General features: G+C 42.5%; 1 protein-coding gene across 1 annotated transcript; it reads left to right on the forward strand.

Moving 5' to 3' along the window:
• The first annotated feature begins 3,969 nt into the window (after nt 1-3,969).
• Nucleotides 3,970-25,696, forward strand: Wrnip1 (WRN helicase interacting protein 1). The gene is made up of 7 exons (XM_005066411.4): nt 3,970-4,924; nt 6,941-7,132; nt 8,302-8,543; nt 19,994-20,223; nt 23,878-24,033; nt 24,635-24,714; nt 24,976-25,696. Exons 1-7 carry the CDS (start codon nt 4,118-4,120, stop codon nt 25,249-25,251), a joined length of 1,983 nt encoding a protein of 660 aa, XP_005066468.1. The 5' UTR covers nt 3,970-4,117; the 3' UTR covers nt 25,252-25,696.
• The last annotated feature ends 242 nt before the right edge of the window (nt 25,697-25,938 follow it).

Raw genomic sequence — 25,938 nt, forward strand, 5'->3', positions numbered from 1 at the left:
GACTGCTGGCCTCCAGAAACCTCCTACCAGGCTAACTAACACCTCCTGCCTCACCACCCCATTCTGGGATGTATATAATAAACATGCCGAGATTTCAGGTTGTAAGGCATAAAGTTAAAAAGAAACTCCCACCTTATGTCAGCTACACTGTGTGTGTGTGTGTGTGTGTGTGTGTGTGTGTGTGTGTGTGTGTGTGTCCTTTCTTCATTCCATCCCTGCAACTATTCAGTGCCCTGGCTTCCACTAGGACTCATCTCAGAAAGGTTCTGCCATCTCCCGTTCGTGCCACAGGTTGACAGATAAGACTTTAGCCCACGAGGCTTTGGGCGACACCCCGGTTCCAAACTATAGCATTGTGGCCTGGGGTCCATGGTTAGTGCTCCAAGCCTTCTTTTCTGCTTAGAAATGCATGCTAGCTCCCTCACTTCAGTGTGTTCACCACCAGGAATCCACTGGGTTTTTTTTTTTTATTAAAGTTTCATCCTATAGGCAAAATTGGTTAAATCACTGTCCAAGTTCCAACCCTAGGAAACACTGGGCATTGCCTTATTTGCATAACCCAGGCATATTGTCATTCAGGAAAACCCCAGTTTTGGAAAATCTGTGCCAGCTGGAAAAAGATCAGACACATTTTTTTTCTATGCTAAAAATGAAACCGGCTAGGGACTAGGTATAAAGTAAATAAGCACAAAGCTCTTTGAAGTTGTTTTGCCGGAACTACCTTTATAATCTGCCAGAGACCAGCAAAAACATGAGCTAGCTATCTCTAGTTGAACATGGGTAAAAGGAACCTGCTCGCTCAGCTGATGCCCTCTGCTGTTACAAACTCACCATTCACACAAAACAAGACACTTCTTACTGAAAGGTGCATGCAAAACATGCGACCTGGGATAAGACCTTACTGTCTATGCCTGAGCACAAGACACATGGACAGTCCACTTACCATCCTGCTAGTAAGCAGTTTCTCCCCTCTTCCTATAAACTGGATTGATGCTAACAAATGGCATGATAATGAACACACTTCCTGTGTCAGTGCAGTCTTCAACAGAAGCTCTTTCGGTCTTAAAAAATCTGATGCCATAACCCTGGTTTATATGTGCTTGAGACAGTGATCGGTTATGATCTGTGTCAACCTAAAAGCACTTAAAACTACCAGGAAATCACAAATATGGAAGAAATTAACTTTTAAAAATCCATACTTTAAAAAAATAACAATAAAGTTTTAAGGACAGAAAATTAAAAAGTCCTATTTGCAGTACCAAGAAAATATCTATCATGTAATAGAATAAGCCTAATAAGCAATGTGGCATAGAATCAAGAGAATATAGAAAAGAGAAACATGAACTTTGTAGGGTAGGGGAATTGTTGAGCAATAATGGTAAATGACCGCAGGGCTAGTTTTGCTGAAGGTGACTAAAGATGGGTGAGATTAACAAAATTTGAATATGGGACACAAGGGTTCAAGGCAATGCTCAGAGGTTCAGCAGCCTGAAGAGGCTTGAAGTATACCTACGTTCAAGCACTGCAGTCAAGGTAACACTATGGTTGTGTTCATTGAATTTCTGGGTTAGAAGGTTTTATCCCAGCCTCTGATGACCCCATGGTTCCCACTTGACCCTGAGGCAGGAGAAGGAAGATGGTTAACACAGCTCAAAGTAAGCACTACAGGACAGCTGAAAACCATCAGTGAAGTACTAAAGGAGAAAATACAATTCTAGGTTTTTGGTGTGAAGAGGTTTCATTTCCTGTAATTTTACAATAGGGTTTATATGTATTTGAATTTATGCTGATTCAAAAACAAACTATGTGTGGCTAAGCAATACAAAATAAAGAATGATTTTTTTTTTAAGTGCTTGCTGGTATGGTTAATTTTTGTACCATCACCATCTAGTGGAGAAAACCTTGAACTTCAAAGAGCTAAGGCTTGAGAAGAAATGCAGGGGCATTATACTTATTTTACATTCATTAGTTCTCACAATGGATAGTGAGGTCCTTATTCTTCCTTAATATTTGGAAACAGGACCAGAAGTTCAGTAGCTTTTTCCAGAGCCGCCCTGTGACTCACTCAATTCCAGATAACTCAGAATTAAATCTAGTACATTTTAACCTCATAGTACATTCAGACTCTATTCTTGTCTTCAGGAGTAAATTAGCTAATTAGATAGATAGGTAGGCAGACAGATAGACAGACACACATAAAAGGAATATGGAGAATTTACTTATTTCTGTATGTGAACAAGTGACACGTGTAAGAATAGCATGGAGACAGGGTAGGGCACATGGTTAGTGTGCACAAGGCCCTGGATCTCCATCACAAAACAACAAAACTTTAAAAGGGGGGCCTCCCAGAGACTGGGCCACCTTCTTCACCCCAGAAACCCTACTTCTTCCAATAGGAGCCTGCCACTTTGTTCCTCTTTGAGTTTAATATTATTACATCTTTTGAATGTAACAGAATTAGTAATTTCATTTCACATTAGCTGTTGCTAGCTTACTTCATAGACTTAGATAACTAAACCTTCAGTGGGAAAACAGAAAATAAATAGTTTCTATAGAATGCTCAGTGGTGTACTGTTGGGTAGTAAGTAGATTAAATAAAAACTCAATTTTTGTTAAAGTTCATAAAAGTCTTCATTTTCCTTTAATAAACTTAATTTCTGATTATCAACAATACAATAATGGAAGTTTGATATTTCTGGTACCCCCAGGCATTTGAGACAAGGTTGAGAAATCCAGCAGTAGCAACTTAACAAGATCCACTCCTCACAATCTCTGTGTGTGTTTATGTTTTAAAGATTTAATACTTTCATATGTGCGAGTGTTTTGCCTACATGTATGGCTGTGTTCCACCTAGGTTGAGTGTTCTTAGAGGCAAGAAGAAGGAGTCAGCTCCTCTGGGACTGGAGTTACCTGTTCTCAGTCGCCACGTGGGAGCTACAAACTTAATGAGGGTCCTCGCCAAGAGCAGTAACAGCTCTTAACTACTAAGTCACCTCTTCCAGCCCCTTTTGCATCTTTTAAAGGGGTGACTCACAGAAAAGCATAATAAAATCATAAGCAGTGATACATAGATGTGGACTACCACACCTTTTTTTTTTTTTAAACAAAAAGTAAAAATAATATGTAGCCCTGGCTGGCTGGAACCTCATTATGTAGACTAGGCTAGCCTCGAACTCAGAGATCCACCTGTCTGTACCTCCTTTTACTGGGTATGCACCACCACACCCAGCGAGTATTTGATACATGTCTAGGGCACTCCTTTCCCGTTTCTGTCTGCTGCAACTCACCTTTATGTGATGCCGACCATCATTTTATGGGAACGAATGCTTGTTTCCCAGCTTGTACCTATTATATCAGCAACAGGATAACTCTTAAGCAAGTGCTCTGGGTGACAGGCTTTTAGATAAAAATAAAGGGGGCAACGGAGAGAAACCCTTTTATTTGCATTTCCTTGAGTTGCCCGAGTCGAACTTTTTTGTTCACCTGTGTAGCTAGCTGCTTGTGTTTTTTCGGTCGAGGTCCTTTCTCCAGTCTCCTAGTCATATTTGGGGTATTTCCACTTCGTTTCTGTTTTATTACAATTAATTCTTCCTGACTACAGCATCTCTCTGCTTCCGCACCCAGAAGGCCAAAATCCTGGAAAGCCAAGCTCCCAAGTTCCTCTCCGCTTTCGCACTACTGGAAGGGCGGAAGACGGCTGTTTCCCCGCACTGAGCAGGCGTGCGCACGCGCACCACGCCTGTCCAAGCAACGCCTCTGAAAGGCCATTCCCCGGGACCGAACCAGACGAGAGACCCCCGTTAGTGGCAGCGAACTGCATTTCCCAAAGTGCAACGCGAGAAAATGCCGGCGGCGATTGGGGCAAACGGTTGCGGACCCGGCTGCCCGCTTCGGACTACACTTCCCGACACGACGCGCGAGGCGTTGCCAGCTGCCGGCCGAGGGCGGGTTGACGCGGGAGCACGGGACGTGAGGCATGAGCGGCGCCCTCCCTCGGCCCGTGCGCGTCCTGCTCCCTCCCCGCGCGAGGGTCGCGCGGCACGGGGCCTAGCGGCGGGCATCGGCGTTCACAGGGGCAGGTGCACCCGCGCGGGCGCCGGGGAGGGCAGCGGCCACCATGGAGGTGAGCGGGCCGGAAGACGACCCCTTCCTGTCGCAGCTGCACCAGGTGCAGTGCCCCGTGTGCCAGCAGATGATGCCCGCCGCGCACATCAACTCGCACCTGGACCGCTGCCTGCTGCTGCACCCCGCGGGGCACGCGGAACCCGCGGCCGGGTCGCACCGCGCCGGGGAACGGGCCAAGGGGCCCTCGCCTCCCGGCGCCAAGCGGCGTCGGCTGTCGGAGAGCTCAGCGCTGAAGCAGCCCGCCACCCCGACGGCGGCCGAGAGCAGCGAGGGCGAGGGAGAGGAGGGCGACGACGGCGGCGAGACCGAGAGCCGTGAGAGCTACGACGCGCCGCCCACGCCCAGCGGCGCGCGCCTCATCCCCGACTTCCCGGTGGCCCGCTCCAGCAGCCCGGCTAGGAAGGGCTTGGGGAAGAGGCCGGCGGCCGCCGCCGCGGCGGGCAGTGCATCTCCGCGCAGCTGGGACGAGGCGGAGGCTCAGGAGGAGGAGGAGGCGGGGGTGGACGGCGATGGCGACGCGGACGTGGACGGCGAGGAGGACCCCGGGCACTGGGACGCGGACGCCGCCGATGCCTCGTTTGGTGTCAGCGCGGGCCGCTCGCATCCCCGGGCAGTGGCAGCCGAGGAGATCCGACAGATGCTGGAGGGCAAGCCGCTGGCAGACAAGATGCGTCCCGACACGCTGCAGGACTACATCGGGCAGAGTAGGGCCGTAGGGCAGGAGACTCTGCTCCGCTCGCTGCTGGAGACCAACGAGATCCCTTCGGTCATCCTGTGGGGCCCGCCAGGCTGCGGCAAGGTGAGTGTCACTCTTGCCAAGGGCCGGGTGCGGTCCTCAGAATTCCCGACCCCTCCTCTTGAGAGGGAAGGCCTGGGGGCGCGGTCCCGGTGCGTGAGCCGAGTTTGTAATGAGGAAGCAAGTATGTCATTCCCCCAGTTTCCCAAGACCTCCTTGTTGGGCGTTTTCCAGAGGAAAATGCCCCAATTTCTTGATTTATGTGAAGATGTGGACTGAGTTTCGAACTATCTTTGCGTTCCTATGTACCCCCACATCCCTGATTTTTTTTTTTTTTAGTGACCTGGTTCCAAGCAAAGGGAATGCTGCAAAAATTGGGGAAGAAACATTTTGTACTCTCCATTTGTTGTGGAAAAGTAATTAATTTTTGTTATACATCCTTTGCTTCCCACTAGTTGGTTTATTATAACTGGTTTTTTTGAACTAATAGAAATCTCCCTTTCTGTGCATCATTTCAACAGGCATTTTCATAACTTTCTCATACTGCCTTCCACTTGAGAAAAGCAGTAATGCTGTAGTGTCTTGTTCTGTGTGTCATCTTACCACAGCCAGAGGGGATTGTCCAGGATATCATGGGTTTAGCAAACAGGTCACTGGAAGAATACTTGAGAAAATGTGATAAATTGCAATCCTGTTCATAGGTTGCCCCATCCATAGGACAATAAAGAATGAGCTCAGGATTGGGACGTAAAGAATGCTTCTCGATTTGAGGTTCAGGCTGCCTCAGACACAGCGCATTTGTGATGTCTATCCTGCTTTTCTTTACAGCTCCTCTCCCCACCACGCCTCTTTATTTTTCTGCAGTACATCACTCCTGTTGTGCCTCCTTGTACTCATGTTCTCTCTGGTCAAGCATAAGTCAGATGTACCCCAGATAAAGCAATGTAAGCCCTGGCCCTTGCCCTCTCCTCCATCACTGAGCTACACTCCCAGCCCCCAAAATAGCATGTTAGTTGTTTAGTTGTTGACGTCCTGCCTCCCAGATTCTATGCTTACTCCATCTAGGGGCTTGGTGCCTAGCATTGGTAGTAATTCTGACATTTGTGTAGCAATATGAGAGTGAACATTCAGCTATTGATGCTTGTAGGCTTTGAAAAGGTCTGCAGAGAGATGTGTGGTGAGTCATGGGGGATTGAATGCAAGAGATTTACTGGGCCAAGTCTGCTCAGTGAGGCAGTTGGTGATAGTCACAAGCCTATATGACATGGGAGCCTAATTCCAAAAGGCACAGGTAAGCTGGGATTTGTTACCAAGCAGCCAGTGTCTAATGACACTCAACTGTACCAACTTTCAGAAAATAAAGTGCTACCTTTCTCTTCAGGAACAGTTTGTCATTCAGGAAGCAACCTTCCCTTTTTCTTCATTCCCATCTTTAATACTGAATTCTAACAGTAGTGTTAGTAATGGCAAATACATATTTATTGAGCACCCATTAAGTGCCAGGTACTGGATTAAGAGATTTTTCTTCAGTCTTTGTTCACTGGTAAGTAGTAATAAGATCGAATTGCTGCTTTTAATTTCCTTCCAGAGTGGATGTTCAGAAATGGCACATGGCCATCTCCACATGCCTGCTGCTTACCATCGCCCTCAGAAGTCACTCATTTTGATTTTCTCAGCTAATCTGCTGGCTTCCCATTTGAGCTTGGTTCAAGGATCAACTCTTATCCAGGGGCCTTAGACATTATACTCTTGGCCAAAGGAGAAAGAATTTTCTCTTTGGTGAGAGGTCACAGCTGTCACCCTGGCTTTGCTATATCAAGACTGCTATTCTTTATTGGTATTCATAAGATCTTAAAGAGTCTACCAAAAGAGAATCAAAAGGAGCTGGGGGGGGGTGGTCAGAATTCACTATCTTCCTATTTTCATTGTGATGTTTTTAAAAATTCTATAGTCTCTATGTTTCAGCATTCCATGTTCAGTGTATTTGGTTAAATAGTTATGATGCTGCTTGTGGTACCTATGCATGCTGCCCAGCCTGTCTGATGAGATTTTCAAACTTTGTATATCATCTTTTTCTAGACCACCTTGGCTCATATCATAGCCAACAACAGCAAGAAGCACAGCATAAGGTTTGTGACATTGTCTGCAACAAATGCCAAGACAAATGATGTGCGAGATGTCATAAAGCAGGCTCAGAATGAAAAGAGCTTTTTCAAAAGGAAAACCATCCTTTTTATTGATGAGATTCATCGGTTTAATAAATCTCAGCAGGTATATTAACTTTTTACTACTCTTCAGATATTATGTGCAGAAAATCGGATACATAGACTGTAAGATCACTTTGAAAAGTATAAAGCAGTATACAAATGCAACAAATATTAACTCTTCTCAAGATCAACAGGCTTTCCACCCATCTTCAGGCTTATTTCTCTATTTTTTAAAAGTATTTTTAGATATCTCCCTCTGATAAATAAAATGATTGCTCTATCTCTGGGCTGCCCATGTAAGAAAAGGATCTTTTAATCCAGTTTCCAACTTTTAGAACTTTTAATCTAAGAAGGCATTGTGCCAGTTGAACTCGATCTAAAGACCATTTTAAGACTAGGTATAAAGCACTTATCTAGCTTTAAAAAATCCTGGATTCTAGCTCTTACCACCAACCCCCCCCCCCACAAATTTGTGGTTTTATTTCTCCCCAGTATTTTTAAGTTCAAATTTATTTCTGTTTTCTGTGCCTTCTAGCTCTTGTCAAGATAAATATTATAAGATAGTCTGAATATTTCAAGGCCTTTAGAAATAAAATGATACAATTTGTTTTTCTGTAAAGCTTCATTTTGAATTACCCAAATAGAAAAAAATTTTTCAGGCATACTTTTTTCTTTGATTTACATTGTTGCAGCTTTTTAACTGCAGATAGGAATTGAATCTTTTTTAGTCAAACAGCACATTAGAGTTCTGCCTGATGTTGGCTTCAAGGTTTCTTTTGGGGCCATTGACTTGACATTTCCCCTTTAGACAGTGTCTGGTGGTTGTATACTTGACACTTTGTTAAGAACAGTAACAAGATGATTGAATTACTAACACTGATCTTCTGTAAAAAGCTGTTGTGTAGGTGTGCACACTGTGTACCAGTTCAGCATTGGGTAGAAGGTGCTTTTCTAAGCAAAGTAGTTTATGTTGAAATTGTTGGAATTGTACTGATAGGTAGGTGTTCTACCATACTCTTCCAACAAGAGACCAGGTTAGACACTGCACCCAAAAGCTGAGCTTTACATATACTAATTTCAGGAAGGATACTCTTGAAATTGATCTGCAATATCTGATGAGTATACTGAAAAGTTAAAGTTAGGAAAATGAAAGAGTGGATAGACAACTTACATAGAATTCTGCATATGGCTGTCTAGTAGAATCACTGTCTTCTCTTTTCCTCCCATGATTAGGACACTTTCCTTCCTCACGTGGAATGTGGGACGATCACACTGATTGGTGCAACCACGGAGAACCCTTCCTTCCAGGTCAATGCTGCTCTTCTAAGCCGATGTCGGGTGATTGTTCTTGAGAAGCTTCCAGTAGAGGCAATGGTGACGATTTTAATGAGAGCGATCAACTCACTGGGAATCCATGTCCTAGACTCTAGCCGTCCTACTGACCCTCTGAGCCACAGCAGCAACTGCAGCTCTGAGTAAGTAGATTGTGTGCAGCTCCTGGACGCCCACACCTCCCTGAGAATCTCTTGGCAGAGGGCCAGAAAGGGCTGGGCCTCAGCCAGTGGAGGGGTGGCGGCAGAGAAGAACTGTTCATCTGCCTGTAAGGAAAATAAAAGAGGAAAGTGTTAATCCTGCCCTCAAGACCTCCCTCATGGTTCCCTTCTTAGGTGCATCTTGTGGCTAATAGGTGTGTCTACATCTCTTTGAGCTTTGATGTTGCTTTGTTATTGTAGTAACTGGGCATTTGCTTTTATGCTTCATGCTTTTTCTCCATTCACTTGTTTTAAAGGTTTAGAAAGACTATAGGAAGCCTTATTGTAAATAGAGGATATAGATATATATTTCTAGAATTAATTTACAAATCTTCAGAGATTTGCATTAGATTCTGATTTCTTTTTTGCTCCACAGTGTGTTTTTTCAAAGTATTGGGGGAAATTAATGTAACTCTAATCATATAATGACCTAAAGCATTTTGCATACTCCAAAACTCATTTCCATGAAAGTAAAGAAGTTAATTGAAAGTGACAAGTAAGAGGCTGTCTCATTCCTTTTGTTCCTTAGCTCGGCATCGTGCCACCCTGTGGCGTTTGTCATGGCTAATCCGTTTGATTTCTTGGGCCAGAGGTTTTCCTTTATTGTTAGGAGTGTTCTTCAGAAGTCATTTGTTGGTGTGCTGGCTGAGATAATGCAGTGGAACCTCATGTGGTCCGAGGAGAGACTGTTGCCCACCTCCTCATGCCGTGGACCAGACAGCTGCTTGTGCTTGCTCCAAGGCCAAGTTGTGGGGCCACTCTTCAGTGAGGATTAAAGTACTCAGGTTTTGGGTTTCAGCAGTTCTCCCTGTGTCTAGATTTCTCCCATTAGCTCTTGTAGGAAGACATGAAAATGTTGAAGTATTTAACAAAGGAACCCTGGGCAGAATGAGGTTGCTTTTCTATTACAGTACAGTAGTGATGGAGTGGCCATTAGGATGTGGCCAGAAAAAATGTGTATCTTTTTTGCAGTTAATTCAATACCCTACTCATGACAGACAAATGCTATACAACTGAGCTATGTTTCCACCCTCCCTAGATTATAATGCCTAATACAATATAAATGCTATATGAATACCTATTGTTCTCTATTGTTTAGGGAATGTTGACAAGGGAAAGATTTGCACATGTTTAGTAAAAATGCATTAAATAAAATGATCTTTTTCAAAGATTGATTGAATTTGAGGATACAGAGAATCCATGGACCAACTGTAGATTCATGTCAGTATGTGGTAAAGGCAAATTGAAAAGGGAAAAGGAAAGAAAAGAAAATTACCTAAGCTAGAGGTATTATCCTGTGTGCAGGTTGTTGTAATGTGTATGCAATTTTATGTCCTGCTTATTCAGGGTCCTTTTAATTTCATGTCATTTCATGAGACTGAATAATCCAAGTTCTCCCAGGTTTCCCACTCACTGCTTTGCCACGATTGAAATGAAGTCAGTAGGACCGTGGAGCATCCTCCATGAGAAGGGTTTCTGTGCTTTAGGAGATTTCTGTGTGATCTGCAGGCACATGAAGTGTGAGCAGATCCAGCAGAATAATTCAGATTTCATATAGATCAGGCACACATAACCTGCTAAAATTTTATCACAGTTGGTACAAACCTCCCGTATCCCATATGTCTTACATTTTCCTCAATCATTCGTTTAAAGTTGATCCCAGTTATGGCTTTTTTTCATTCTTGCGTGTTTCTGTCCTACACCTTCGTGGGAATGTTAAGAAAACAGGAGGTTGTCCTTGTTTATATCCCCAGAATCCTGTCAAGTGTTTTACATCCTTGGTGATTGGCTAGGGCATGAGTAAATCTTACCTTTTAATATTAGAGACATGATTTATTCTTTGTCCTTCATGGGAGATAATTGTCCAGGTATGAGAACCTTTTGCTTTAATAAAAACATTCCTTTTTATCTCTATAAGCACAGTAAAATAAGTATTAGCTGTAGTTGGATGTTTCTCTCCCAAATAACCATATCCCAAATAACCACTCAGAGGCTTAATATTACTTACAAATGCTCGGCCAATAGCGCAGGCCTATTGCTAACTAGCTCTTACATTTTAAGTTAACCCATATTCCTTAGTTATACTCTGCCACGTGACAGTACCTTTATTAGCATGGCACATTCATTTACTGCTGGTGACTCCTGACCCCACCCTTCTTCCTCCCAAAATTTTTTGTCAGGCTGTCTCACCCAAACTCTTCCTGCCCAGCTATCAACCAATCAGCTTTTTTTTTTTAACAATGAGAGCAGTGTACACTTACAGTCTACAAAGATTGTTCCACAGCAGTTAGCCTTGGCTCTCCAATAATTTACTGACTTGCTAGCATTTCTGACAAGAAGTTAGATGTCATAGGTCACCAAAAAAAGAAACACATTTTAGATGACTTCCTGAAAAAAGCTGCCATCTCAATTGCCAATAATTTTTTTTACTTTGCTAGAGAGTATTTTATTGCTGCCATTGTTTACAGCAGTCATAATAAAAGAGCAGACAGAGTTTAAATGGTTTTGTTATTACTGTTAGGTTCTCTGCAAGGTGTGTACCACTTTGTAGGCTGAATCTGAAATTGACCTGCCTACTGGTAGCCTAGATAAGCCACTTAAGCCCCTATGTAATAAATAGTCCTCTGTATTTGACTCTCTCTATTTCCCAGAATACTTTTCAGTCCCTTTACAGCACTTACAGCTTTTATTGATCGCTTGTTTGTGTACTAGTTTGATGTCTGCCTGACCACATTGCAGTCAGTGTGAATTAGTGGCTCTTGTGCCCTAGCACCTACAGACTACTTTACATTGTACTTGATACAATTTTTAAAGATTGTATTTTAAACTTGTGTAGTTTGTGTGTGCATGGGGTGGGGGGGGGAAGAGAGAGAGAGAGAGAGAGAGAGAGAGAGAGAGAGAGAGAGAGAGAGAGAGAGAGAGAGAGAGAGAGAGAGAGAACACAAAGGAAGACAACTTTCAGGTTCTTTCCTTTTACTGTCAGATCTGGGGATCAAACTCCTGTCCCCAGGCACACAGCAAGCCTGCTTCCTAGTGATCATCTCTGTTGTCCCCAACTATTTTTAATGAATGAGATTGTTCAGTTAGCAGTGGCCATGTTGATAAAAAAACAGTTTCGCAAAATGGGGCTGAGAGGATCTCCTTTCCTCCCATCAGCTTACTCACTCTAAATAAAACCATGAGGTCACCGGGTGGTGGTGGCGCACACCTTTAATCCCAGCACTCGGGAGGCAGAGGCAGGCGGATCTCTGTGAGTTCGAGGCCGCGCTGGACCGACAGCCTCCAAAACAATACAGAGAAACCCTGTCTTGTAAAAAAACAACAACAACAACAACAACGAAAACAAACAAAAAAAAACCCCATGAGGTCAAAGTTTCTGTAGCAGAGGTCCAGTGATGAGAACTATAGCCCCCTCCCCCACTTTTGTTGTGATATAGGTAAGAAAGCTGACCAAGACTGCTTAATGACTCCAGTACTGGGACCATGAGAATAAAGTATGTGTTGTCTTTCAGTAATTATGGATAAAATTTTACTTTCAAATCTCATATTAACTTATGTCAGTTGTGTGTTCATTCTTACACTAATCAGATTTGGTTACACTGGTATAGCTAGAAAAGAAGACTCTAACCCCAGTCATTGATTCCTCTCTGGGCGCGTGGGTGTGCATTGTATTAATGTGTTGCATTTTGGTGCTCTAGATAGAAACTAGAACTTGCACAGGGAAATTCTAGACTGTTGAAGGCTGTGTGTTTGATGACAGGTATGGCATCTAGGACTCCTTTGGTGTTTTTTCTCACACGGTGTATACATGTACATCCCTATTATAGTAGGACAGAAGCATTCAGTTTCTTGTTTTGGTTCTGGGGTTCACACCCAGATCTTTTCACAAGATTAGCTACTAAGCTCCACTCATCTCCACCCCAGCCTGCGTGCTCTTTAAAAAAAATTCCTTAGGCCTTTAATCCCAGCATTTCTGACGCATTGAAAGTCCTGCATATGCTAGATATTGACTGAGTGCGGAAAAGTCCATTTCTGTGTCTGTAGACAGCATGTAGTACGATCAAAGCCAATTGTGTGAAGTGCACCTAGTACTCTATGATCATGTGTACAGGAGAGTTTCTCAAACTTTGTACACTAGTGATCCTCGCCATCCAAGAATTTATAGACCCTGAGTGTACAAGACAGGTATCCAAATCAAACTTTAATTGGTGGTAATTCATAATTTTTTAAATTTTGTTGTTTTCTGTTTGTTTTTCTTGACAGGGTTTCTCTTTGTAGTCCTGGTTGTCCTGGAACTCACTCTGTAGACTAGGCTGGCCTCAAATTTAGAGATTCCCCTTCCTCTGCAGTGCTGGGATTAAAGGCATGTGCCACTACACCTGGCTAAATTATTTTAAAACAGTTGTGTAGAGCACATGTAATTTTTTAACTGAAGACGAAAGCTCATTTGCTAATAATGAGATGAATGTATTTGTCTAAAACAATACAAAGGATATAGTAATTGAAACTTACATGCTGAGTAATGACAGTAGAAAAATATGAAGTCGTCTTGGAACTCAGAATGTAACTTAATTGGTAGAGTGCTTTACTAGCATGCATGAGGTCCTAGGCTTGGTCCCCAGCACTGCAAAAATATGCCTATAATCCATCATTCAGGAGGTGGAGGCTGGATGATGTGAAAATTCAGAGTCATCCTAGACTAGCTTGTGTTACATTTGACCCTATCTCAAAAAAGGAAGGAAGTTCTGCCTGCCTGCCTACCTGCCTGCCTGCCTGTCTGCCTGCTTGTGTCCGTCTGTCCGTATGTCCATCCATCCATATTTTGTTTTTTTGAGTCAGGGTCTCTTGTAGCCAGGTTAGACTTTAACTTGATCTGTAGTGATTTCTACTTCCCAAATGCTGGGATTACAAACATATTTTGGATACAATGTGTTGGATAGCAAATTCATTCTGATTACATGATACAGAAAAAATGAAATGTACTATCTGTGTGCTTGATTAATTTTGGAGCAGGGCGAGGGCTGAGTATGTTCTGTGGTTGGTGTTTTTGTACTATTGAGAATGAGAGTGTAAAACTAGTGCTGTTACCCTCCATTATCAGCCACTGATAAAGACTGCAGATCACAGGACTTGTGCATATGCAGAATATCTCTGAAGAAGCAGTAGTTTGAGAACCAGGTAGAGTGCTTCTCTGTGGAGATGATGAGGATGGGATGAAAAACCAGAATTGCATGATTGTCTAGCTAGGCAGGATCTTAAGAGCAGGATGGAAAGTAACAAGGTACCTATCCGTGTGTAGGCTGCTGTGTCTGAGTTGTGGCTCTTCTCTATAGTCCAGGAATTCTAAGCAAGGTAACCTCATGGCAAGAGAGCTAATGCCTGCTAACAGGACCTCATTTCTACCACTCTGTCCCAATAGTTTTACTTTTTAAAAAAAAAAAAATGGGCTCAGAGGTTAAGAACACTGGCTGCTCTTCCAGAGGTCCTGAGTTTAATTCCCAGCAATCACATGGTGACTCACAACCATCTCTAATGAGATCTGTATACATAATAAATAGATCTTTAAAAAAATTAAAATTTTTTGTTTGCCTCTGACATGTTTTCTACCATCCAAATAGCAAAAGATAGTCACTGCAGTAGAAGATACCAACTAGAGTAAATTATGAGTATAGAATACATTGTATTTTCTCTTTTTAATACATTTTTTAATTATTAGAATTGCATTGCTTTCCCTCTTCGCTTCCTCCCTACAGCCCCTCCCTCCCAGAAGCTAATTCTCCTTCTCCAGCAGTCATTAGTTGTCTATAGCTTTTGGTCTAGGGGTAGTACCCTGTGAAATTTTCTCCCACATTAGCATGTCTGTTGATACTACCGTTGACCAGGTCTTGTTTATACAGCCATTTCTAGGAGACACAGTTTCACAGCAGACTGAACTAGTCTTTCAGCCCTGGAAACAGACCTCCCTGCCCAATGTGTTGCTCCCCGAGCCCAGATGCAAGAACTATGATGTGGGTGTATCTATTCATTGCTGCTGGACTCTCCATGATCTGTTGATGTATGCATTGTGTTCAGTTGTGGTTTTCTGTGATGGTCTCATTTTTGCTGTGAAGAGAAGCTTCTTTGATGAGGCATGATAGCTGTCCTTGTTTGTAGGTATAAGGATAACATTTAAAATGTAGTAAGAGATGCTGGTTTTGCAAAGTGGCAGTAGTAGATTATCTTCTAAGATCTGTAGTTTCACCAGCCCCAGGAAGGTGACTAGGTTTCTAGTCCCAGGCATGATTTTGGCCTTAGGTCCAGCAGTTGGCTACATTAATATGTGAGTGCCACTTACTACGCCTTTGCAGGTATTTCAGCCCTGGCTTCTTTTTGTTACATGAACCAGCCTGTCCTCTTTGGTTCTCCCATGAAGTCACTAGGAATTTCACTTTCCAGTATCATCTGTCACCCTCCCCCAACAAAAAACAACTATTGTGGGGAAGAGTTCAGGCCTCTAGAAAAGAAGAGGGAGTTTTCTGTGTTTCTCTGCTAAGATCAAAGCTTGTTCTCTAGTTGGAGGAGTTTGAACTGTTTTACTTCTGTGTCTTGTTAGCCAAGAATGTATTTTCCAACGCATTTGTTTATCCATTTTTTTCCTTACTGCAGAAGCTTTTATCACCTTTTGTTGTTGTTTGTTTGTTAGACAAAAACAAAAAACAAGGTCTCACTATATTATTTATTTATTTTTAATTATTTTGTTTTACCTTTATTTTGTGTGTGGGTTTTACTGCATGCAGGCCATGAAGTGTATGTGGAGGTCAAAGGACAACTTACAATCTCTTTCACCATGTGGTTCTGTGAATTGAATTCAAGCTTAAGCAGCAAATGCCTTTACTCACTAAGACATCCTACTAGCCCCATTTATTATTTCATAATGATATATGACTTACTGTTCATTATCTTATTCTAGGATGCTATGAAATTTTTGTCAGCCTTTTCCCAAGTAGATTTTACCCTCAATTCTATAACTTTTGAAATTTCTTTCCAAATTGAAATCAGTCCTTCCCACCCCACGTGTGTGTGTGTGTGTGTGTGTGTGTGTGTGTGTGTGTGTGTGTGTGTGTGTGTGTGTAACAAAGGACAATTTCTGGGTGCCATTTCTCTCCTTCATGTGAGTTCCAGGAATTGAACTCTCAGACCATTTGGCTTGGTAGCAAGCACATTTGCCCACTAAGCTATTTCACTGGCTCCTATGTTATCATTTGCAGGGTCCTCCCTGCAGGTAGAGCGGGGGAAGGGCCAGTCCAGCCAGCCTTTTCCCGGGGGCTGAGCGGGATGGTGAGTGTCTCAGACCCTCCCCCCATTAGTTACCAGGGAGAAAAAAACCACACTGAGTCGGGAGTCTGTTGAAGCAGGATCTCGATTTATTCCAACACACAGGAACTTAAATAGGACTGAGGTAGGAGATGGGAAACTTGGGATAGGGTAAGGTGACATGAGGAGTTAAGGGCCAATAGTATTCCACCAAGCAGGCAGGTAGCTAGGCAGGGGGCAATCTTGCATCAGATCTGGCTGAGTCACCCCCACATGGAGGTTACAGGTTAGAGACAGGCCGCCAAACTCTAGCCAGGCTCAAGAGGTTACACTGGGCCTCACATCCGAGCCCAAAACTCAAGTCAGGCTCAGGAGCTTACACTGGGCCTTGCATCCAAGCCTTTCTTAGGCCCAACAGTCATTCTTAGTATAAATTGTCTCTTTGTCTCATTCAATCACAGGTTATTTTAATTTTTAGAAGATTTTTTATTATTAATGTGTCTCTGTAGGTGCTTGTGCAGTGTGTGTGTATACAGGTGCTGTTAGAGGCCAGAGCCGGGTGTTGGACCCCCTTGTGTGTGTGTACCATGGAGCACCTCCTTTGTAGGGTCTCAGAATTAAACTCAGGTCTCCACACACACCATCCACCTTTACCTGTGGAGCTATCCCACTGCTCCCAGAGTATTTTAATACACTTTATGTTATTATTACTTTTCAAAGCTTATAAAAGCAGGGGTTCAGATGAAGCGCAGTGGTGGGAAGCACCTTAGAACTTCCTGCACAGTGTTCTTCAGAGATTTTCATTTTGTGATTTGCTTATGACCACTGAGTGCCACTAGCATACCCCCATTTTTATTATTTGAACAGAGTTGCTAACAGTTTTATCCTGCTTTTTAAATACTCTGGATGGGTGACATTGTGAATATGAATCATATCTGAAGGGTTGAAGTGGTCGCTCCTGTGACTCCAAACTGTAATAGCAGATGACCTATACGTTAGAACCTGGTGTTGTGCTCTTGCCTGTAATGACAGCTATCTAGATGAGCTCCATAGGCAAGCTCTGGGTTCAGTATATAAGGCAGATAACAATTGAGTAATATATTGGATATCAGCCTCAGGCTTCCACATATACCAGCACACGTGTCCATGCATATACACTTTGGTTAAGAGTTTAAATATCTAAGTAAGGGCCCTAATTTTCCCAAGAGAATACACTCATGCTCACTCTTGAAGCCCTAGTCAGTGTGCTGTTTGTAAATCTCTGAAACAATAAAGGACACACTCATGGGAGGGACATATACAACAGTGCTAATTTGAAAGTAGTCAGGCAATGTGTGACTACTTTTTGACTTTTTGTAGGTTTAATATGTGTGTTTGCTTTAGAAGTGAAGAATATAAAACTATACAGAATGATCCAAGTTTTGCTTTAAATATTAGCTATACTGTTAATGGCTGGTTCAAGCATAAAAGAAAATTAACAAATGAATGTGGTTGTTAATCTCTAGTTTCTGGAAACAGGAATCTTGTTTTCTAATGCATTTATTTATTTATTTTTATTTGTTTATTTTTAAGAAATGAGTGTCTTACCATGACATGGTTAGAAAGCTAAATTAACCCACTCATTACCCAAGCACTGAATGTGTGTTATCTACCAGGCATTGGGGTTGCAACAGAAGGAAAGATCTCTACCTCTGCTGTCCTTATAGGGTAATACAAGTAATTTCAAAAACTGGAATTCTCTAATATGGCATTCAGTGTTTATTGGGGATGCTGAGATTAAAATAATGATCAACAGCACACCTCATGATTTAGGGCTCCCACTTTTTGAGTTGCTAAGATTTCCTAGGAGATGGAAGGCGTTGCTTTTATTAGTTCCAAAGCAGAAAGTGGGTTATTTAGGCCTCTCCCATCCCCTTCTTCCTTGGCATGCCCTTCCCACGCAGACACAGTGGGCTCCACCTCTCTGATTCTGGTCCTTGCTTTACATGTTCTCTTTAGTGTGTGTCTTCTGAGTTTCTTTTAATTCATCTTCTAGGAAGTCCCATCTCTAGCTGAGAAATGTTTCTTAGGCTCTACAGATGGTAATGGTGTAGTCTAAATGTATGTTGAATATGCTGGTGATGTGTCTACTGGTCGAGGTTGCCTTTAGAAAGGAAGGTCAGTCCCTAGGGCCCTGGGACTCAGGTGGTCCTTAAGAGTATGAGAAGAAAGTAGTGTTAGAAAGTTACATGACAAGAACTGTAGTGCCCTTACTTTTTTTTTTTTTTTTGTCAACTTAACACACTAGAGTTGTTTAGGAAAAGGGATGGAGAGAGTGAGTGCCTGCCTCTAGGCAATTCTGTAAATTCTCTTTATTAATGATTGATGTGGGAGGGCCCAGCCCATGGGAGGCAATGCCACCCTTGGGCTGGTGGTCCTAAGTTGTATAAGAAAGCAGGCTGAGGAAATCATGGAGAGTAAGCCAATAAGCAGTGCTCCTCCATGGCCTCTGTTTCAGCTCCTGCCTTGAGTTCCTGTCTTTAATTCCCATAATGATGGACTGTTACTTAGAAATATAAGATGAAATAAACCCTTTCCTTTTCAAGTCGCATTTGATGGTGTGCAATCCCAGCAATAGAAACCCTAAGACACATAATGAATTACTAGAAATCTGAGATACCTTTGGTAAAGAAAAGAATGTCATATTTTTTAAATTATTATTACTGTACAAAGGACTAAGTTTCGTTATAGCTCTTTCCAAGTAAATTTTGGTGATTTTTTTTGTTTCTAGTTCTCCTATTTCCCTCCAGTGAGACTGTTTTTAAAACATTAAACACAAATCTTTACATGAGTGAAATGGAGATTGCAGGTCACTTCTGAGGGTAGGTAGATAGTAATAAACTCTATGTTGACACAGCAAATAAGCAGGGTCCCTCTTCTCCTTGAAGACCCTTTCTCAAGTCCTGCCCAGTTCACTGTGCACTGTTTTCCAGATAGCTAGTTTGAACAGCTGTGGTCAGGACTTACTGTTACTATAAATAATGGCAACCAAAGATGGGAAATGACAAGAATGAACTGTAAATTTTAAAAAGCATATTTTTCCTTCAAAAAATACAACTAGCTACTCAATCAGAAATATCATAAATAATGAAATGTGTTAGATGGCTAACTAGATTGGGAAGAGAAAATTTACTAAATCAGGCTTGAAAAGTAATCATAGTTTGACTTTCCATATGAATGTCTGAACTTTGAAGTGTGATTGTGTCCAGACCGAATGACAGAAGCCTGTAATCCCAGCACTGGGAATCAGGTAGGCATATTGCTGTAAGTTAAGGCTACATTGGTCTGCATAGAGAGACCCTGCCTCCCCTCAAAACAGAAAAAATATGTAAATGAATAAATGTTAGTATTCATTTCAGTCCTAACAGGTTAGTTGGCTTACCCAAATTTTGGGAGAGTCTTCTAATCACTACCCAGGCTGCTCCTCGTTACACTGGGAAGATTTTGCATGACTAGTACCCACAGAAAGTGACATGCTGCCATCCAAGAATGCCACAGCCAAAATTCCAAACAACTTTTCCTTGGTCTGCTATGCCAGAGCAATTGAGATCCTTGTTTGTTTGTAAGATGAGGGATTTGAACTTTCTGATTAGAGAAAGCTGTCCTTATCCTGTCCAGAGGGTGATCTGTGTATTCCTATGTCATCAGACGTGGTTTACCCTTCAAATAGCTTTCCATACGCTATCATGAGGTGCTAGCATGTCTAGAAGTTTTCACTATTCTATAGGCGAAAAACAGACAGCTCACTTGTCAACAGTGACTTTGCATAGCATCTGTGTCCTACTTTATACAAACTTGTATAAAGGAACTTGTACATTAAGGTCTTCTATATGGCTAATAAGATAGCATGTGAGATAGAGTGAGATCATGTAGCTCATGACTGGTAAAGTGTACTGACATACCTTCAGGACTTAGGAAATCTGGTCAGCAGTTTAAAAAATGCTTAGTTATCTATGTTAACAATATGAATTCAGAATAAATAGTGAAACCTTAGAACTAGAACACTTAGTGAAGTTAAAGCTTAGTTCAGATGGTGGTAATGAAACTGGTTTCTATTGCAGGCCCTCTGTCTTCATAGAAGATAAAGCAGTGGACACTCTGGCTTACCTTAGTGATGGTGATGCACGGACTGGCTTGAATGGACTGCAGCTGGCAGTGCTGGCCAGGTTGAGCTCTAGGAAGATGTTCTGTAAGAAGAGTAATCAGACCTATTCTCCTAGCCGAGTCCTGATCACCGAGAACGATGTGAAAGAAGGCCTACAGCGGTCCCACATTCTATATGACCGAGCAGGTGAGGAATTGGAATAGGGCAAGTGTAGAACTGCTGGGGAAGCATGTGCCCACGCTTATTTCCAGCTCTAACTTTCAGTCAGCCTGGAGCATACCCCAGGTTCTTAACTTAATCTGCATATTCATAGAAGCAAGACACACACACACACACACACACACACACACACATACCTACCTGACCTTTCTGAAAATAGGCATAAAGCAAGCTGCCCTGATAAGAATCAAGAAGACCTTAGGAGTTTGAAATTGGAGGCTGTTAGATATAGATTTCCCCTTGCTGCCTGCTAATACCTGGTAGAACATAGCGGTTTGAAAGCACATGAATTAAGTTTAAGTTGACAGTGATTCTTGTGATCATTTACAAAGACAGTGAGTAAAGATTTACTGGTTTAAGAGTTAAAATTCTCCATTTTTAGTCTAAAAGATAAGTTTACAAGGTTATCAGTAGTTTTTTTAATAGTAGTAGCCTCAAAATTTTTAATTTTGTAATATGTACTAGGTATTTGCATGAACATGCTTATAGATGGCAGATATCCCATCTCTTATTAAATCTGCGAGCTGGAAATAAGTATCATAAGCACAGCATATTTGCAACTTTTTATGAAAGGTAGAAATGAAGATAGCTTACTGTAGATTAGGCAGAACTCTATTCTAGAACATATGTGTGACTCTGAATAGTATCATGTTATATGACTATGTCCATGTCTTTAAAAGTCCTACAAGAAAAAGAGGTTGATAATTGAGCTTCCAGGTCTCTCGTTTACTATGCCTCTATTCTGGTATTTCTTGATGATGAGCGTTCTTACTGGCTAGAGGATTGAGAAGGGGCTGGAGAACGACTCTGGTCCTGGCCACTGCTTCTCACACGTGAACTGGCTTGTTGCACATCCTGAGTGACCAAAGCGCTCCTAGCCGATAGTACTGTGGTGAAAATAGTGCTAGGACACATGGCGGACACCGGGTCCCGCCTGTGCTGTGCTGGGTGTGACGTCAGCCAGGAGACTTTCACATGCTCGCTCTCGTATGTCTTGCCAGCCCTTGAGAAGCCTGAGAAGTAAAACATCTAGGCATAGCTCCATACTTTGTTTTAGCCAAATACTAACATGAGATGAGAACAAATCAAACATTTCTCATAAGTGAACAAATTCGCATGCCTTTTTCTGGAGGATCAATAGCAATGACTCATCTCCACTTGTGAGTGTCCCAGAAGAGCCTTTCCTTTGACTGGACCATCTTTTACATTCATCAGGACATTGATTAAAAGCCATAGAATGTTTTACAGTTTTTTCCTTTTTAGATTTTCAGAAAGGTAGCTTATTAGTATTATTCCTACTTCACATAAAACTTCTCAGTTCACAAAGCATGTGCTGAAAACTGATCCTCAAATCCAATTTTATTTATTTCCCAGGATGTACTTTCTCACTGCCTGCATGTACCTCCGTGCTACCTCATGGAAGAGTCACTAACGTCACTCTACTTAGAACATGTTACTAACAGGAGTTACTCTTGGAGGTGCCCAGCCCCAGGAAGCTATGTATGAGGGATCATTTTCTGTCTAACTCCTTGCTGTCCCACGTGGAGCGGAAGGCAGTGAAAGCTATGTGGTAGCACAGTCTTGAGGACTCCATACATCATGTTCTAATGCCAGTGTGCTCATACATGCCCATGCCAGCATGTCTGCTCCACAGGGGATTATCAGACACACATAAATATAGTTTACATTCTCAAGAAATATGCTTTTACAGGTTGCTCCATAAGTAAGAACTGTAGAGCCATTGCCCTGGAAATGTGTTAACTTCGACTGTTGGGACTTTTCTATAACTGATGAGACAAAACAAAGCAAACAAACAAGCCCTACCTTTAGAAGGCTTTCGTATTATCATTTCTTTAATATCGCAAACAACACAGTTGCCCACTAGTAGGATCTAGTAAGTAGTTCAAATGTCTCTACATCAGAGTGAAAGAATTAGAGTAATAACAGATGGTCTGCCTTGAATTGACCGCAGGCTTTTAGATTATTAATATGAAAATATTATATATAGTATATATATAGTAAATATATATAGTATATATATAGCATATATATATAGTATATATATAGTAAAAGCAAAAGTAGAGTTATGTCTAGTTTTAAGTTAGTAATTAACACTTAACACGTATAGTTAGTTCTTCTGTAGTACTTGCTCTGTACAAAGCCTGTGTGTTTAAAACAACCCTATTTTGCCCAATGAGAACCCTGAAGCATAGAAAACTTGCCAAAGTCTGCATTGATAATGAGATTGGGGTTCAAGTCCAAACTTCCTCAGGCCAGAGCTTGTTCTTTGATTCACTGTACCAGTTGGATTACCTCTTGTGTTAACCCAGTAAAGATGAGTAACCTGTGTTAGAGAGTATAGCATTGACAGTGGGGTAAAGTGCCTAACCCTTCCCAACCCTAGGCCCTACCCTGTAGAGGGAAAAGGGTTTGGAGCACCCTCATCAGAGAGGTAGAAAAGGGGCCAAAGCCATATAGATCACACAGGATACTTCCATCTAGGCAGGGTCCATGACTCACTTGACTGGAGAAGCCCCAGGTGGGGGCACTGCTATTCATAAAAGTTTAGTAACTGGACTCATGCCATTTCTGGCTTGGGTTTCCTTGGGAATTGGAGGTTTGGGGCCTGCAGTCAGACTAGCAGCTATTTTCCCTTTGGCAGATTAGTTTCTTGTCATTCTATTTGAAGACCAGATGTCATCTTAGCAGCTGCTGGGATTTGTTCTGGAGCCAGAGTTCTGTGCCCACCAGAACACAGTTGCATTGTTGTAGCTCCTGATGACCACAAAGCAGGTGCTTCTCTGTACGGGTTAGGACCAGAGTTCTTTGCCTTCTCAGGTGTCATGTCCTTAAACTTACATGAGAGAATGGTCAGAAAGGCATAAAATGTGTCTAGAGATCATTGCTGATTTTTGACAACTGCTAGTTTTAGCTTCCTGTACTTAAATGTTTTTTCTAAAGTACATTTTGCTGATTTGCTTGTGAATCAAGGATTAAGGATTGACTGAGGCCAGTGATGAGGATGGAGCTACAATACTTTTAGGATAAGAACCATTAGTTCATCTGCCAGTCTCCTGAGACCCTGCCTCACAAGTGTCCCCACAGTCTGGTTTAATGACCATGGGCTTCAGATACCAGGTGTCAGCTGGCAATGATGTGGAGGAACAAACGGACTTTAACAGCTGCTCCTGCTGCTTCGCCTCCATTCTGATGCCTATGACCAGGCTCAGTTTTACTCAGATAGACTATGGGGGCAGAAATGGACCCAGGACATGAGACTCTATCGCCCATGTCTCTTGTCTCTCACAATCCTCTGTAGCAGAGATCACTCTTGACAGTGCCTGTCCTCTCCCTTACCTTTGCCATCTGTGTCTGTGTGTCCCCAATGTGTACAGCCACTAGGAGTTTCTCCTCTGAACAAGACTTTGCTATAAAACAGTCCTGGGGCCCTGAGTGAGGTCCTCTGGGGCTAATCCAGGTTTCACCTCACTGAATATGGCTGGAGGGCAGCTGTGATACCTGCCTTCCTTCCCCAGCATACCCGAGGCCTGTTTTAGTGCTGCTTTGTGTATCAGGTAGGCACACAAGGCAGCCAAGTGACGTGCTCTCTCTGGTGTACAGGAGAAGAACACTACAATTGCATCTCTGCCCTACACAAGGCTATGCGTGGCTCCGACCAGAATGCCTCCCTGTACTGGCTGGCACGGATGCTTGAGGGAGGGGAGGACCCACTCTACGTGGCCAGGAGGCTTGTGAGGTTTGCCAGCGAGGACATTGGTGAGTGGAGGAGAGTCTGGAGGAGTGGAGATTGTAAGGGGAGGTGTGTGGTGACTCTTGGACCAAGAATGCCATGTAATCATGCAGAATAGACAGCAAAGACTTGTCATGAGCTTAGTGGCCTGTTTCTTCATGTGCATGTGCTTTGCCGTGTTCATAGTTACCATTTCTGTTTCTTCTTCATGTATGATCTTTCAAGATAATTTAGAATAATGAAATGCAAGAGATATTTTCTGGTTTACTTTGCAGCCAAATGTTAAGGTTTTCATTTTTGAGGTAGAAATGGGAGATTCTGGATGCCACTCAAGATGAAGATCAGAAAACTTTACTTCTTAATCTTGTAGACTTTATATTTTCATAAAATCTTGTGAATGCCTTCATGGCCTTTGTATATTTATCCACACGAGGCCATTTTTAACACCAACAATAACTCAAATAGTTTTTGCTTAATGTGGTCCGATATCAGAGATAAATTGCTGTAATTGTGCTGGATGTTGTGTTCCTACGTCTGCATACTGTAGTAGTTGCTGGCTATAACAGCACAGACAGAACAACAGTGTGCTGTGACTTAAACTTCACTTTGTCTCTTTATGCCTGACAGGTCTGGCAGATCCGTCAGCTTTAGCACAAGCAGTTGCTGCCTACCAAGGCTGTCACTTTATAGGCATGCCTGAATGTGAGGTAAGGTACCCACTCAGTTCTTTGCGTATCTGTTTTGTTCTATGTCCCGTGTCACTGGTCTAGCTTCCCTCTCACATCATAGGACTTTTTCTCCATTTGTTATTAATTGTCCAGACTAAGTGAAAGGAGGTGGGGTTATAAAAATGAATTAAAAAACAAACATGGGACTTGTCTTAGAATTAACTAGGAGAGATCATAAAGTACTATGCCAAACATAAACTTCGTGACATCTTCCCGGTGACATGCCCTTCTGTGTCCTAGGTGCTTCTGGCCCAGTGTGTGGTCTATTTTGCCAGAGCCCCCAAATCCATTGAGGTGTACAGTGCCTACAACAATGTGAAAGCCTGTCTGCGGAATCATCAGGGGCCCCTGCCTCCTGTACCCCTGCACCTGAGGAATGCACCCACCAGGCTGATGAAGGATTTGGGCTATGGTAAAGGCTACAAGTATAACCCCATGTACAGCGAGCCTGTGGACCAGGACTACCTGCCTGAGGAACTGAGAGGAGTTGACTTCTTTAAGCAGAGGCGGTGTTGACTTTTAGGCCATGACTAGGATGCTTGTACCTTGAGGAAGGCCAGAAGTTACTGGATCTTGGAGATGATTGCCTGGGAAAAGTTAAAACAGACCAACATTTTGTGCCAGATTTTAAGAGTTCCATAGATGGAGGTGGTTACTTCAGCTAAATGTGTACCATTGAAATTGTGTTCATTTGCACTCTGTGCAATGATTATGCTTATGAAAATACCTGGCAGCTTTGTGCAATTAATTATGTTATAAGGAATTATCTATTTTGTCATAGTATTTAAGTCATAATGTCATTTCAAAATTCTGTTCAGTAGGCTTTTTCTTTTAAAAAATGTATATTCTGGGTAGTTCTGATTGGTAAAAGAAAATGTAATTGTGATTTAATACTGCATAGTGATTTGGGTATTTTTTTTATATGCAAAGGTCTTATGAGCCAATAAACTATTTCAAAGTACTCTTCAGTTCTTCAGTGTTCCTCCTCCTTGGGTTGGTCGTACCAGTGTCTGCCACCATCGCATTCCCAGAACTGGATAGATGCTGCGAATGAGAAAACACTAGAAGATTGGGGAGGCGGGATTTTTCTGAAAATTGTGGGTTTTTTTTCATTCAGGTGTCACTGTGTAGCCCTGGCTGCCCTTCAACTTGTAGTCCTCCCCACTCGGCTCCTCTGGTGCTGGGGTATGAACACTGTACAGG

Source organism: Mesocricetus auratus, unplaced genomic scaffold, assembly GCF_017639785.1.
Source record: "Mesocricetus auratus isolate SY011 unplaced genomic scaffold, BCM_Maur_2.0 Super-Scaffold_100013, whole genome shotgun sequence".
In the NCBI taxonomy this organism is placed as follows: Eukaryota; Metazoa; Chordata; class Mammalia; order Rodentia; family Cricetidae; genus Mesocricetus; species Mesocricetus auratus.

Bases quoted from the DNA above. Each gene is read 5' to 3' on its own strand.
- Wrnip1 (XM_005066411.4), top strand. From the start codon at position 4,118: ATGGAGGTGAGCGGGCCGGAAGACGACCCCTTCCTGTCGCAGCTGCAC. The intron at 8,544-19,993 runs GTAAGTAGATTG...TTTCTATTGCAG, and splicing joins AGCAGCAACTGCAGCTCTGA to GCCCTCTGTCTTCATAGAAG. The intron at 20,224-23,877 runs GTGAGGAATTGG...TCTGGTGTACAG, and splicing joins CATTCTATATGACCGAGCAG to GAGAAGAACACTACAATTGC.